The sequence below is a fragment of the Colletotrichum abscissum genome (assembly GCF_030869225.1).
Source record: "Colletotrichum abscissum strain IMI 504890 chromosome Unknown Scaffold_2.1, whole genome shotgun sequence".
In the NCBI taxonomy this organism is placed as follows: domain Eukaryota; kingdom Fungi; phylum Ascomycota; class Sordariomycetes; order Glomerellales; family Glomerellaceae; genus Colletotrichum; species Colletotrichum abscissum.
Genome location: NW_026850098.1, coordinates 1,303,393 through 1,317,985, shown reverse-complemented (window position 1 = coordinate 1,317,985; position 14,593 = coordinate 1,303,393). Strand labels below are relative to the sequence as shown.

At 53.3% G+C, this 14,593-nt stretch overlaps 3 protein-coding genes across 3 annotated transcripts; 1 reads left to right on the top strand and 2 right to left on the bottom strand.

Moving 5' to 3' along the window:
* Nucleotides 1–2,935: 2,935 nt before the first annotated feature.
* Nucleotides 2,936–3,180, bottom strand: CABS01_01121 (uncharacterized protein; the record flags this gene model as incomplete). The annotated part of the gene is made up of 2 exons (XM_060534501.1): nt 2,936–3,090; nt 3,141–3,180. The coding sequence occupies 2 exons, from the start codon at nt 3,178–3,180 to the stop codon at nt 2,936–2,938; spliced, it is 195 nt and encodes a 64-aa protein (XP_060401579.1).
* Nucleotides 3,181–5,524: 2,344 nt separating this feature from the next.
* On the top strand, nt 5,525–7,660 carry CABS01_01120 (uncharacterized protein; the record flags this gene model as incomplete). The annotated part of the gene is made up of 2 exons (XM_060534500.1): nt 5,525–7,049; nt 7,101–7,660. The coding sequence occupies 2 exons, from the start codon at nt 5,525–5,527 to the stop codon at nt 7,658–7,660; spliced, it is 2,085 nt and encodes a 694-aa protein (XP_060401578.1).
* A 3,141-nt stretch (nt 7,661–10,801) lies between these two features.
* On the bottom strand, nt 10,802–14,077 carry CABS01_01119 (fungal specific transcription factor domain-containing protein; the record flags this gene model as incomplete). Its single annotated transcript, XM_060534499.1, has 7 exons — nt 10,802–11,437; nt 11,495–11,973; nt 12,057–12,111; nt 12,203–12,231; nt 12,518–12,963; nt 13,030–13,701; nt 13,899–14,077. 7 exons carry the CDS (start codon nt 14,075–14,077, stop codon nt 10,802–10,804), a joined length of 2,496 nt encoding a protein of 831 aa, XP_060401577.1.
* Between the last annotated feature and the right edge of the window lie 516 nt (nt 14,078–14,593).

The following is a 14,593-nucleotide window of genomic DNA, read 5'->3' as shown; positions in this document are numbered from 1 at the left end:
GGCACAAGCGGCCAATCGACGCTGCCCAAGGCGAACATGGAGCGAAAGCGGAACGGGATAGGAACCTGTGGGGGAGGGAGGGGCGCTTGCGGGCGACTCAGATCCTAGATATGGGTATGCGGGTACCTATTGACAGACTTACTGGCTGAAATAAGCGTGAGCATTCTGTAACATTTGAGTCTCGATAATGCAGCATTGACGAAAGGGACCCGTTTTGCAGACTGAATGGCTTGAAGCGCCGTCTCATAGAGCTACGGGTAGTGACCGTTGTGCCGACGTCGTAGCCGACGTCGTAAAACGGAGGACATTACTACGGGCCAAGCAATTGATATCCGATGGGCTCGACCGGCAAAGATCGCCGAGGGAGAGATAAGATCTCTGACCTGCAGTGACCTGACTCTTTCATATCCGTCATTTGCGCCGTTGAAAGTCAAACAAAAGGAAGCATTGACAACAAATATCGGCGACCGTGTGCGAATGACTCGGTGGTAACTAGCGATGGATCTTCATGTGCACCTAAAGAGACTGTCACGCATGGCACTCTCCTGCGGTTTACGGATACTATCCTTCACAGTTGGACGAAGGCTGACACCAACTAGGGAGCTTTCATGTCGAGGAACACGTCCAACTCTTCGTGGATAGAATCTCGCACGCTATTCATCCTACAGCCGCTTACAAGAAAATGGTCGAGAACTAGAGGGTGGTAGCCGGCACACCGGCACACCGGCGCTACCATTTCCTAGCCCATAGAGACGCTGCCGGCATGGCCTACACGCATAGCCCAAGGTCAACATTATTCATGTTATGCTTGCCTAGTGCGGCCCTAATGACCGCGACGGTCTCGGGCAAAGTTGGTTGAACTCAATTCCACCTCACGAGCGGACCTGGGTCAGTCATAGATCAAACTTCTTAAAGGCAGCCGATAACAACAGTCAGTCGAGAACGCGAAATGTCGTGAGATGCCATTGTCGCCTGCCGAATGCGCCCTTGGCCGAATCCGTTCATTTGGTCAGACGCCGGTAGCTGCATGTGCATGGCAGATACATATCACAGGCCGCCGACAGCCCATCCGTGTAGCCAAACAGAGGCCACATACTGCGCGCACGGTATGTTGGTCTCTCCCTCTTCCTCTAGACAGTTCTAGTGGGCAGCGATTTGGTCGCGACAGTGGCCCATTCATTCTGTCAAGTCAAAAGCAAGGCCCTCAGGTACGCAATCATACAAGAGACCAACAAAAGACAAGATCCATCGCGGACGGGATACAGGCAGGGAACAGCATACCAGGCCCAACCAGTCAGCCGGTGTAGCATGGCACGGATGGAGATTGGGAAAGTCAATAAACGGGACGCTGGACCCAGTTCCGAGCCAGACGGTGCCACGGTGGGAACCTCACCGGCCCACCGCTATCCAAAAGCAGCTTAACGGGTACAGTGAGGACCCATTAGTTTCAATACACCTCCCAGTGCGTCAGCGTAAACCCACTAACTTCATTATACTAATATAAGTAATATCTCTACTATTTAAGTAATAAATATAACTAAGAAAATTCTTAAAAATACTTTACTATTAAAATAATATGAAAATTATTTTTATAAAATTTTGGTAATTTTCTCTATTACTTAATTAATAGTTAAAAAACTAGTACCCGAGTTTTTTAAAAACGTACTAATAAACACAGTATTATTCGCACTCTTAACGCCCTATAATCCACTATAAGTAAAATTCATCCTATCATATTTTAACAAAGATTTAATGACACAACGAAATTAATATAAAACCTAATATAACTTTTTAATACAATAAATTAATACTTAATATATTATATTATGCTTTTATTTTTATTTTTATTGTTATGCTTAATGCTTATTTTTACTGTTGAAAATCCCTGATTTTGCGGGATACTGTGCGCTGTATGGACACTAATGGGTCCCCACTGTAGCAGCTCTGGACGAGGCCAATTTTAAAGTCGTCTGCTCCGATCCCCAACTGGAACCGGTCGCCCTATGAGGTTGTACGCCCTTGGAATTGATGCCATGGGCCATGGCCTAGGCGAGCCCCCAAACCCTCCGTGCCTCCCTACTCCGTTGCCCATCCACATGGATAGCGGACACTGGCGGTACCTGTCACGGGCTGTAGCGAGTGGTCTCGCTGTGTACCTGGGAAAAGAGGGACATGCACTGTAACGTAATATCCGACGCGCACATCACTTCTTGGGGGTGTGAACATGGGTGTATGGAAGGGCGCCTCCTCGACCATACATGAGATTTGAGAAGTCTTGAAACGACGAATGTGAAGGGGTTGAAATAGGATCTGGTTTGCTTCTCGGTCTCTGCAAAGACTTTGGTCTGCGGTCTGCTAATGTTTATCAAGGCCGAAAGGTTGAACGATCCCAAGAGGAGCATTGGGTATGATCCAGGACACTGCCGGCCGTCTTAGAGCTCGATAAACAGCGTTGGGCGATAGCGCATCTACTTCAATTATCTCGAGACGCAGACTCGCCCGGCTCTGCTTGGCAGTGCAGTTGTTTGTAGTCAGTCAGTCTACTGTGGCCGTACGGCACTGGCTGGCATATTCTGATATTCATGGCTCATTACTACATGCCTATCCGATTGCCAAGGACCGGATGGTTGAAGGGATCGCAGAATGCCGTATTACCGTCAGACGGGCCATTTTGGACTGGACGCGGTCATGTCATGGGGGCCAGCCGGGCGAAGCGACTACGAGTGAAAGCTATTCGTAGAATTGGACAACATACTCGAGCCATTTGGTCGAGCTGTGCCGCCGATTGTCACCCGTCACCAGTGGCTCTGACACCAACCATTCCGCACCTGGGCTGGCTCCGGACAGACGTGACGACGACGGCCACGAGGCACCGAAACCAAAAACATGGTGCACAGAGATGAGTGCAGGCGAAGAAGTAACAGGTGGATTAGCGTCAGACCGGTGAGGCGACGGTTGGCTGGCTGTTTTGGGTCCAGGCCAACGACGGATAGGGCGATGAAAGAGGCACGAACGAACGGTTGAGTTGCAGAGGCAACGGACGTTGGAATTTCAGTTTCCTTTGTACGGACAGGTGCCCTTGGGTGTAAGGTAAGGAGGTAAGGCGCATGGTGGAAGAAGGGGAAGCTTGCCACGCTTTGCCTTTGGAGGTTGAGGCTTGCGTTTGCAAAATTGGTTCATTGCCCGGCCGGGTAATTGTGGAACCAATGCCGTTCTTTGTTTCCCCCCTTGCTCCTCTGTCGCGGCAAGATAAGGTAAGGCAGGTAGGTGGCAGGCCAGATACGTACGGATATCCGTAAGGTACGGATTACGGAGTATCTCAAGGGCCATTAGGAACATTCAAGGTTATCAGCCCAATCTGCCAGGGAATCACGGAATAGATACCTTGCTGTGCATATGCGTCTAATCTTGCAGCAGAGGGAGCATGGGCAAAAAGAGGTTTAGGAAAAGCAAGCAGGTATGGAGAATGGCCAGGGAATGTGATGAAAAGAGGGTTTTTATTTTTATTTTTATTTTTTGCAAATCAATAAAGTCACGAGTGTGATGACTATGATGAGTGAAATCAGAATGAGAGTGGGCGGGGATCCGCAGTGGTATTTGATCCGTTATGAACTGAACCCATCCGCAGTACTCCGTCCGTGACTCCGTACGCTACTCCGTACAGCTTGCTGCTTGCCTTCCTACTGCGTAGGATGCTGACCTTGAGAGAACCAGGACTCAGGAGACGAAAGAGTTAGGTAAGGAAGGTAGCCCGGCGAATACGGACCGGAGACGGAGGGGGGCTAGACCCGACCGACAGCCGTGCATTGACACACGTCTGTACTCTGCACGCAGGTACTACAGGCAGGGTCTGGTACAGGAAGGTGAGGTCGGCACGCAAGGTACTTTTCTCTCTCTTGCCTCGGGCTGACAACCTATACGGACGGCAATCAGACTCGAATCTTTGGCGAACACGATGTTCACTTGCTAGAATATGCGTCTCGTGGGCTCGGTGCATTTAATATTGAAATGTACCTAGGTATCTACCTACCTTGCCTAGGTACATCAATAGAGAGGACCTAACCTTGTGGCTGGCTTAGTCAGACCTCGTACTTTGTTCCTCCTCGGTCTCAATGGAACCAATCAAACGTTTGACGTGCGGCCGTGCCCCGTCTTTGGCTGTTGACTAGTCCATGACTGGCTCCGTTTCGAACGGCTTCCCGTGCTACAGCATGTCTGACCTTGACCCTGCCGTCTCCGTTCTTTTTCCACCTTTGGGTTTTTTGGCGTCCAGTCCAGTCGCACCTGGACTTTTTTGCTTGAGGTGGGCGGCTGTGGACTCTCTGGGTTCTTGGGGGTTTGGCACCGCATCGCGCCGCGCTCTTGCTCTTGGTTCCTTCTTGTCCGCTCGGTTCTCCCTGTCACTCACTGACTGCCATTTTCTTCCATTCCCTTTCGTTTTTGTTTCTCATGCTCCCTGAACCATTTCCATCATCCCTTCTCTCCGGTCAGAAACTGGCACATACCTCTACACAAAGACCAAACGAACACACACACGCATATACTCGGGCACGGCATCCCAGGGACACCTCAACTTGGGCTTGATCCTGGCATAAGACACTGGGTACACTGGGACGTTGCGTTGCGTTTGCGCCGCCGACTTGCTTGACGCTCCGCTTGCTGCTTCTGCAGCCCCCAAAAGTGCTTGTCACCTTTACGCTACCTGCCGTATCCTTTTCTTGCTGTTGCTACTCCGTACCTACCTTACCTTTTACTCCGTACTGCCGCTACGCTGCTGCACTTCTCTCTCTCTCTCTCTCTCTCGCTCAACATAGCCCAACCGAGCCTCCCCCATGTTCTCGTCATAGCCCCCCTTCCTCCCATCACTGCTGTTGTTTCTGCCCCTTCCCTTCCCTTCATTTTCCCTAACCTCTTCCCTCTCTCTCTGCAGTTCTCATTCCCTTTTCCCGCTCCTGTTTCCCTCCTTCTCCCCCGCCATTCCTTGCGTGCGGCCACCGCCAAAGGCTCCTTTCTCTCGTTTCCCCCTTCTTCCCTGCCTGTGTACGCTGCGCAGCGCGGACCCCCGAGTCAATCGCATCCAAAGAGAAAACAGGTGCTTGAACCGCCAAGGTTTCTCAACTGCATCATAGACAGCAAGAGAGACCTATATACTACGTAGAAAGACCGTACCATCGGGTGAGTTCATCCCCCATCTTCTTCCCAACTCTACTTCGGCTTCTCGAACACACAACACCCCCACGGACCACACAATCTACACCTACCTCTCTTTTACTCCAAGACCCAAAACGGAAGACGGACAAAAGAGAAAAGGAACGGTGGTGACTGACGTTGGCCCGGTTCTGTGGGCGCCGTGTGTAGCCAGCTCATCCCGTCCCGTCCACGTCCTACGTCCTACGAATCGCAGACGGTCGCCACCCTCCCATTGATAACCTCGCGCCGGTCCATCCCCCGCCAGCAACGCTTCTCTGCGATACCGATACGCACGACCGTCCGTACCCACCTCGTCCACACGTTGCATATAATCATGTCAAACGGTCCACCCCAGTCCATGCCTCTACAAACCCAACACCAGAACAAGGTTGATGGGAGTTCCGGTCCCTTCGCCTCAGATACAAACACCCACAATGCAGCAGACTTCAACGACATCTCTTTCCCTTACGTCTCCAACCCTCAGATCCAGTTCCAGACACACACAATAGCACCCTCGCCGCCCTTGTCTGAATCATCCTTTCAGCAACTGGAGCCTCCCTCGAGTCAGAGACCCGGCCCCAGTCCACTTGCCGCCAGCAATTCACTCCGAATCCAGACGTCAGACTTTCATCCCAACCTCCCCACACGAACCGACATTCACTCAAACGACGCCCTTTCGACCCCGCGCCGCCCGAGTAACGCCCTCCAACATAAAACCTCGTCCTCCAATCTCAAACCCATATCCCGTACCCCAAGCTTCAAAGCTGCCATCGCCAACAGCCTGGGTCCCGCCTCGGCTACAAGCTCGTGCATGCCCAGTCCCATTCTCTCGGCTATGAGCGACGTCACCCCGCTGCCTTCACCTTTGTTATCTGGAGACTCGCCCGGCCCTTGGAGACGTCTTGGGGTGCGACCGCCTTCAAGGGATCAAATGCAAAACCCAGCCCCGGACTCCGTCCTTGTCACGTCTACCGGCGAATCAATAGCGGTAGCCTTGGCCAACGCCTCGAAACGCAAAGTCTATGCTGGCCTGGTGGCCGAGGGCTCCGACGGTGCGGGCGCAAAGGGACCATTGAATGGCAAGGCCGAACACGCGCGGAACCGAAGCATCAGCGAGTACATCCCGGACCCCAATTACGTTCCCAAGCGATACATCACCGTCTCAGGCTCCCACACGAAGCCGACAAACGGCCCCGACTCTGGCCTCGAGCCGCACATGCGCCGGGAGGCCAATCTTGCAGAATCAAGAGGCCTGACACCGGCGATTGCGCAACCACCAACCCCGCCACCGAGCGAATCATCAAGAGACTCGACCGAAATGGCGATCGGCAAACCGAAACCCGCGATAACCGAGTACTTTGAAGCCTACGGCCGCGACCGAAAGAAGAGAAGATGGAGAGCAATCAAGACGCTAGGCCAGGGAACGTTCAGTCGAGTGATGCTGGCAACGAGCCAGATGGATGACGGAAGCGAATTACTACGAACCGATAACAGCCTCACTCCGATATCCAAAATGTCGCCATCATTCAGAAAGACTCTTGTTGCAGTCAAGGTCTGCGAACACGGCCCTCGAGGAGGAGCGAGCGAGGAGAGAATCGAAATGTCACTGAAGCGCGAACTCGAGATCATGCAGACCATCAGCCACCCTTCCCTGGTCCACCTCAAGGCGTGGAACATTGAGCCAAGCCGCGCCATCTTGGTCCTTAGCCACTGCCCTGGGGGCGATCTGTTCGACGTAGCCACAGGCCATCGCCAACTCCTCAAACCAGCCTTGTTGCGAAGGATGTTTGCCGAGTTGGTGGGCGCTGTACGGTACCTGCATGAGCGCAGGATCGTCCACAGGGATATCAAGCTCGAGAGTGGGTATTTCTCTTGGTAATGGAGAGCTACCCTTTGCTGACTACTCCCAGATGTACTCGTGAACTTGACGGCACCTGAGCTCGCAGACCCCTCAATTGACTGGACGACATACCCGCACTCGGTCATCACCCTCACCGATCTCGGTCTCTCCCGCCGCATCACCGACGACGAGAAACTCGAGACGAGATGTGGCTCGGAGGATTATGCCGCTCCCGAGGTTATCATGGGTCTGCCCTACGATGGCCGCGCCACCGATGCGTGGTCTCTGGGTGTCTTGCTCTACGCACTTCTCGAAGCTCGCTTGCCTTTCGATCCTTACCCAAACACGATGGACGGCCACCGCATGCGCAGTCGCACCAGTCACCGCATAGCACGTGCGGAGTGGCGCTGGATCGACTATGCCGGCCAGGATGGCGATCACGAAGGCGACGAAGCCAAGTTTAAGGAGCGCGGTCTCCTCGGTGCAATGGAGATTACTGAGGGCCTGTTGCAACGCGCAAGGAGCCGGTGGGTACTAGAGAAGGTGGCAGACAACGAATGGGTCAAGGGAGCGATCCAGGTCAGCGGCGGCGTGCGCTTCCGCGAAGAGGTACAAGGCGCAGAAGTTTAATGATATTGGAGAGGCGTTCTCTCCGTGATACCCCCTGGCAATAACGACGGGACACAGGGAAAGGAAATGAGTTTTGGGTACGGTATTTGGGGCCTGGTTGTACGAATAGGTGGGACGGACGCACGGTTGGTTGGCGGACGGACAGTGGGCGTATATGACAACCTGGCATGCCCATGATGACTTGCTTCTTGGTTGTTGGGTACTTCCCATTGGTTTCCCCTTTTTCTTTATTATGTTCAAGGCGAGTATTTCGCACTCGCATGAGGGCTGGGAGGGAGCATGAGATGTCAGGGCTCTTACTCTCAGCTCTGGGACAGTCAATGTCCCAGTCTATTCAGTGACCTTTTTTTTTTTTTTTTTTTTTTTTTAGATTTGAGCTGATGAACTGAACCCAAAAAATACTTAGAGACGGATGGCTCAAACTTTTTATCTACTTTTTATGGGGATAGCGACGGTGTTTTGTATATATCAGCTGGGAAACCAATCTTTCTTCATCTTTTTCTTCTCTCCGATTCGCTTCACTACTGTATAACTTTTTCAGACGCGTCTGACTTGCCATAGTCTACTTCTTCTTTTCAAAGACTCGGGCATTATTTGTGCCTTTCATTTAGGTTTCTCTTCGCGCCTCGATGCTATTCAAAATCAAATATCAAATACCCGTCTTATTATGAAGATGAACCGCTTTATCAGTGATTTGCGATGGTCGTATCTCTGTGTTGGGTAAGTCCCTCCTTGATTTGGAAGGGCTTGTTGTCATGCTGAGACTATTCACTGCAAAGGCCGTCGAGGGAGTGGCGTTCCTAGACTGGTAGATGTTGGGTTCTAGAAGGGTTGTGAGGGTTCCATGTCAGGCGAGGACCGTCTGGCGGTGCGACGTGGGCGTGGACGGAGGGGTTCCGGCTGTGTGGCTTGGAGTGGTGGTTGCGGGGGAAGGATGGAAGGGGGTTGGTGATTTGAGATGATGGGACGTGTAGATGGTGACCGTTGCAAATCGTACCTTGGGGAAACGGTCTCGGCTTTTGGGAAAAAGACGGCGGCACGCGGACGTTGGTCTACGTTGCGGGTGCGATGCCGGGGTTCTCTTTGTTTGGGGATTTCTTTCACCGGATTTGAGGTTGGAGGTGAGAGGTGAGGGTTTTGGTGATGTGGCGTTGGGGTTGAAACATACGGCGTTGATGGGGTGATTTGGGGGAAGTTGGGTGATCGGAGACACCGGCGCGGCTTGGGGCTAGAAGGTGGCCCGTTTTTTTTTGCGTTGGATGTTTCTATTCTTGGGTCCTCGTCGGCGTTGGAAACGGTTTACTTTGGTAACGTCATTCGGAGGGTGAACGACGGGATACGGACGGGGGGGTTTTGGTGGTGAGATTCTCGGGGCGGAGGGACCGGGGTGCGAGTCCGTTTCGGGGCGGGTGGTTGCGGGGTCCGGGGCTGTGGGGCCCGGAGGGGGCGGGGGTTGGGCGTGGGTGTGGAGATATGCCGGCGGGACGTGTGGTGACGAGCTGGATGCAGGTTGTGGAGACTGTCGATTCGATTTTGGGATATTCGAGTGGCTGGCTTTACGCAGCGTTCGTGTTTTTTTTTATGACGTTTGAGGTCATTTGTTAGAAGCCTCTGATTTGGACTGCGGTTGAGGGGTTTATATTTGATGGGCGCCTGGAGGGACTGTTGATGTTGATCTCTGGGGGACTGGCCCACTTTCCGTTACGGTGAGAGGATAGGTATATAAAGAAGCGTTTGACGAGGACTTCATTTTTCCGGGAGCAGGCCAATACAATCCCGGTACGTGGGTTTGATACCACAGGTAGCCAGCCTACTGTTTTCGAAAACACAAGGGTCTCAATTCTTACGTCTGGCCTGGAACATATATAACATTATCTCAGTAGTGAATAAAGTTTCTCATTCATTGTTTATTCGAGAGAAACATCCAGCGGGCGAGGAAGAGACCCTAATAATAGGGACTGCTTTAGGATAGGACTTGGGGTACCACGGACAAGGGGTCTAGCTGGGAGTCCTGCCTTAAGTGGATAAAATCCCTGACTTTGCAGAAGTTCTTGGTAAACCTAGCGATTGGGTGGTGGCGTCCTCCAGCCTGTGGAAGGCCTGACTTGGTTGAGCTAAAGTATAAGCGCTCCCTCTGTGGGCTTTTATACTAGGTGACTTGTTGTCTCGACTCTGTTTCTGACTGGGCGGGTCCGGTATGTGTCTGCCAAGCAGCATCTTTCACCCGTATAGAATGGCGAAGTCAGGGGCCCAATGTGACAGGCACCTTGGAATGCTATGATTATGCGATACCGTCGGGTGCTTGGCTTTGGTAGTTCTTGTTAAGCATCTTAAAAGTTGGCCGAAGAATAGCGAGAAGAGAATGAAGACGGTTAATGATTGAAGTGATGGAGGATATAGGTTCTTAAGGAGTTTAGGAATGGATATGCTATGTGCAAGGTGTGAGCGCCGTAAGGCTGTTCTCGGCATACACATCCTTCCCTTGTCAATGGCCACCGTCAGAACTCTATTACGTATTTATGCTGAATACGCAGAGACCCATGAAGGATGTTGGTACGGTGCGGAATGCTGTTCTGGCATGATAGCAATGCCTTGAGTTCTTCGTTGGTACATTGTTTCGAGCTTCTTCTAAAACCGTCTTTCGGATCCGGTGATTTCGATCTGCCGTAGCTGCCTGGCCACATATTCCCTCCCCGGACCTTGGTCTCTGAAAGAAGTCGAGCGTGATGTACGGGCATTTATATACATCCTGGCGTAATGACCTCCGACTACCATAGTCTCTCATGCTCGATTAATCTCTGCCGGAAGGCTCGTGCCCTTCCGGACTGAGTGGGAGAGATATGAGGTAGGATATCTATTATCATGTCACATTCACCGCGAGCATCACCATCGCCAGTGACTGGGACTTTTGTCTTTGTGCGATGTTCTTCAATTGCTAACATCGTTCACGGCCTCTAGGTCAAAGACGACCCACGCAATACAGCCACACTACCTTAAGTACTTTTAAACTCCATGAACCGTTGTTCTTTCCATGCACACGTGAGTGTCTCCGTCTAGAATTACAGCCTACTTCCATGGCGCGTTCCCACTCAGAAATCTTTACTCATTGTTGAGATACCTTCTGCCGCTCATCAAAGAAGCTCAAAAGACCACGTCATTCCCAGGCCAGAGAACATCATACCCTGCCCCTTCATCCAGGTTGATCGACCCGCCCATCACCGCCAAATTGGCAGGATCAGAAAAGTTCATGTCCGCCGGCCCGATGAATTGCCCCAGATCATCTAGATCTCGCCATGAGAAGCCCCTGACTAGAAGATCGGGCTGATGAGGGAAGGCAGCCATATTCGAATGCGCATGGCCATGCGACATCCCACCAAACCCTTGATGATGGTCGGCATGTCCACCGAGACCTCCATACCCATTGCTGTTACCGGCACCGGCCGAGCTCGGTACAGTCGGTACGTGCACCGACACGGACCCGGGGCCGCCTGCTCCATTATGGAGGCCGAACGCCGGACACGGTACTCCGGTGTTGGTGGCATCGACTGCGTGACCGTCAGGACCGGAGATGGTGACGTTGGATTGTAGGGTAGGCCCTTGACTCCGTTGCTGGTGTTCTTCTGGTTTACTACGCCATAGCAGGGAAAGAAGGCGCGCGTAGCGCTGACCCAGGCTGTGCGGGCTCAGGGACGAGCGTTGGAGGCCTTCGATTGTGACGTTGATTGAGCGGCGGACGCTTTCTGAGGCTTCGCTTCCTAGGGCGCCAGCGAGACGGGCCTGTTTGTATCAATCAGCAAAATGTGCGAGAGAGTAAAGGTAAGATGACTGGCATACCTTGAAGAGAAACACGGCCGCGTAGATTACGTAGAGGTAGTACTTTAGCGGCATGTACCTCAACCCGGTAGCCGGATCTACAGAGGAGTTGAGGATGTTTAGAAGAGAGTTGGCCGCGTCCATTGATTCGTAAATGAAGCGGGCGTCGGGCGTACTAGCGAGGTCTGCGAATAGCGGGCTGCTGATAGTCGTCGTTGGAGGCTGCGGCAGTGGTTGTGGTGGGTGTCTTGCTGGCGCTTGGGTTGCCGTCGTCGTCTCGTGTCCGTTGTGTTGCTGTTTCTGATCTTTTGAGGACATGTTCTGGTGTTGGCTCTGCTGGCTCTGTTGATATTGTTGTTGGTTATGCTGCATCTGTTGCTGCTGTTGTTGGCGGGCTTTGGTGATTGCGCGGTTGATTGTTGCTTGGAAGGCGAAGGCGTTGATGTAGAGGCGGAGGAACTCGTAGGAGAGGTTGAGGCCTGCTTTTATTAGGGGCGTGACTGGAGGTTGAGTGTTAGTTGGGCTCATTCATGGGGTGTGAACCCGAGGGCACAAGGGTGGCTTGAGAAGGTTGTAGACTTACAGTTGAGGCTTCCCCAGACGATCTTCCATTTACGAAGTACTGCAAAAGAGTCATCCTATGGTTGTTAGCCAAATAAGGTGACGAGGAATGGCACTCGAGGCTGATGGAAAGACTGTCAAGAGCGACTTACTATATACCTCACGTACTCTACTCTCCGCCGAGGTACAGCTGAGCTCTATGACTTGATGATGAGTATAGTATGTCATGAGCATTGCTGAAGAGCTGTATCAACTCAAGCTGAGCCTGGAACAGCTGCCCGAGGTTGTCTCCCCCGGCTTCCTGTATTCTGAGAGATGGGAAGTCCGCAGAGCGTGGTACTGTCGACGGTCCCGGCCCACGGGACCAGAACCCCTTGCCTACACGGATCGACACTTCCCTATCACTCATGTAGCAAGCTGATGACCCAAAGACACAAACGTCAGCACGGCTGCCTCATCACTTTTCACCAAGGAAAGGCTTACCAGCCCAAACCAACCTCTTCCTCCGAAACGTTTCCGACGACGGGCTCGTCTTATCCGACAACAGCCCTGTCTGCTCCAGACTCTGCAGGTACCCCAGCCGTATCGCGACGCCGATCTGCATCCACGCGCCCTCGTCCTCCTCGCCGCGCCCGACAGTAGGCTTCTCTTGTAGTCTCTGCGGCGCCCACTGGGCGAGAATCAGCAGTGCCTCAACGGCGCCAACGGTAGTGGACCCCTTGTAGATGAGCTTGGAGATGAGGGTCTCCATGTACCGCGAGCAGGCCTCGTGGACGCGGGTCATGGAGGGCTCGTCTTTGGAGGCGACTGTGAAGATTGCAGTGACGAGGTGGGGTTCTGAGTCGATGAGGGAGGAGACTGTGGCGGGGGTGTGGGTGAGGATGCATTTGTCTGCTACGGGGAAGAAGGGGTGGAAGTGGTCGATGTATCTGGTTGTGGTTAGCCCCACGATAAGGGTGTCTTGAAGAGGATCGAGTGGGTGGGAGGTGCCATACAATGTGAGTAGACGTGAAGCGACAGGTAGACTTAATACTCCGTCTGATATTGGCGGATAATGGGTCGCCGCAGGTGTCGATGGCTTGCGTGACCCTTTCCTGGGACTGCACTTATCCCGACCCGGAGCATCACTCACAGACAGGTGTCGCATGTCGTCACGCCGTTCCTCCCCATCGAGGTCAGCAACCTGCGCCAAGAGATTAAGCGCGTCAGAAGGATTCAACAAGTCGCTGGAGGTGATGTGGCCCTCGATATCGCCGGAACTCTTGAGGGACCGGGTCGACCGGCCGCCGGGGCTGTCCGGCTGCGAAGTGGAGCCGGGCCAACTCGCCGGCCTCTCTGCCGGGCCGTCGTCGTCCTCTTCGGGGGAGCACGACCAGGGCTCGCCGCCGTCGTTGCGGTGCCGAGAATCCGCCGGGCTGGTGGAGCGCTGGTGGGAGGAAATGCCGACGTCTCCGGCTCCCGGTCCTGAGTCGTAGGCTGCCGGCCCGGTGACGGTGTTCGAGTGTTGCTGTTGTTGTTGATGCGGGAAGACGGCATCGTCAGCTTGTGGTAAGCGGACAAACTTACGGGGCCGTCGGCCGCCTCTCCTTGATGTTGCTAGGACGCATTCTTTTTGTTCTCTTACACAGCGACGGCAGGGTGGTATACCTGGGTTACCACCATAGTCTCTACATGAGGGGGAAACAAGGTGGTGTTAGTCAAAAGATAAGCTGGGCCTTGGCAGGCGTTTCTCATGAGTTTCCAACCAACACTCATATCTTTAATCCAATTACCGGCCTGCACGCCGTGGCATGTTGGTGTACATGTGTGTTCACGATATCTCTCATATAATAGAGGGGTAACTGGTACGGCGAAGTTTACTCACAAGTCACATCTCGTCTTCCTGAGCCGGCAGGAGACGCAAGCGCGCGATACCCGTCTCTCTTTCCCAGTAGCCGTCACCGCGTGAGGCAAGCGGTGGTGCTGCTGATGCGGGGGACTGACCATCGTCGTAGAAGGCCGGCGGTCGGTGACGGGGGCGGCGGCAGCGGTGTCCACAGACATGGTGTTGCGATTATTACGTCGGCGACTCGGTGTGCTCGGTTTCTCCTCCTTCTCCTCCTCTTCCTCCTCTTCGGTCCAAGCGTGTGGGCGCGAGGGGGCAGCGGCGGCGGCGGCGGAAGCGGCAACGGCAGGGCGCGGTGAATGTCGGGCCAACGCGGCGGTTGGTGATGGACCGATGGTTTTTGGACTGAGTGGAGCACAACTGAGGGGGGACTCTGGGGACTCTGGAGGCGTGAGAGCCCGGATGCGAATGGGGTAAAGAGAGCATCGGCACGGCAATCCAGGGCTAGTCGTCCGTCATCCACGGAAGTACGGCAATGTGGCTGGCTTGTTTCGGCGATAGTTGGGGGGGTTTTAATGTTTTTTCTGTCTAGCGGTGGTATTGTCGGCGTAAAATTCGATGCATGACGCACCTTTTGATGGTGAAGGTTTACGTACTACCCTGTTTTGCGACTCTCAAGACTTCACAAATGTATACTTTTTAGGAGTAGGGTATAATTCGCAGGTATTACCGAT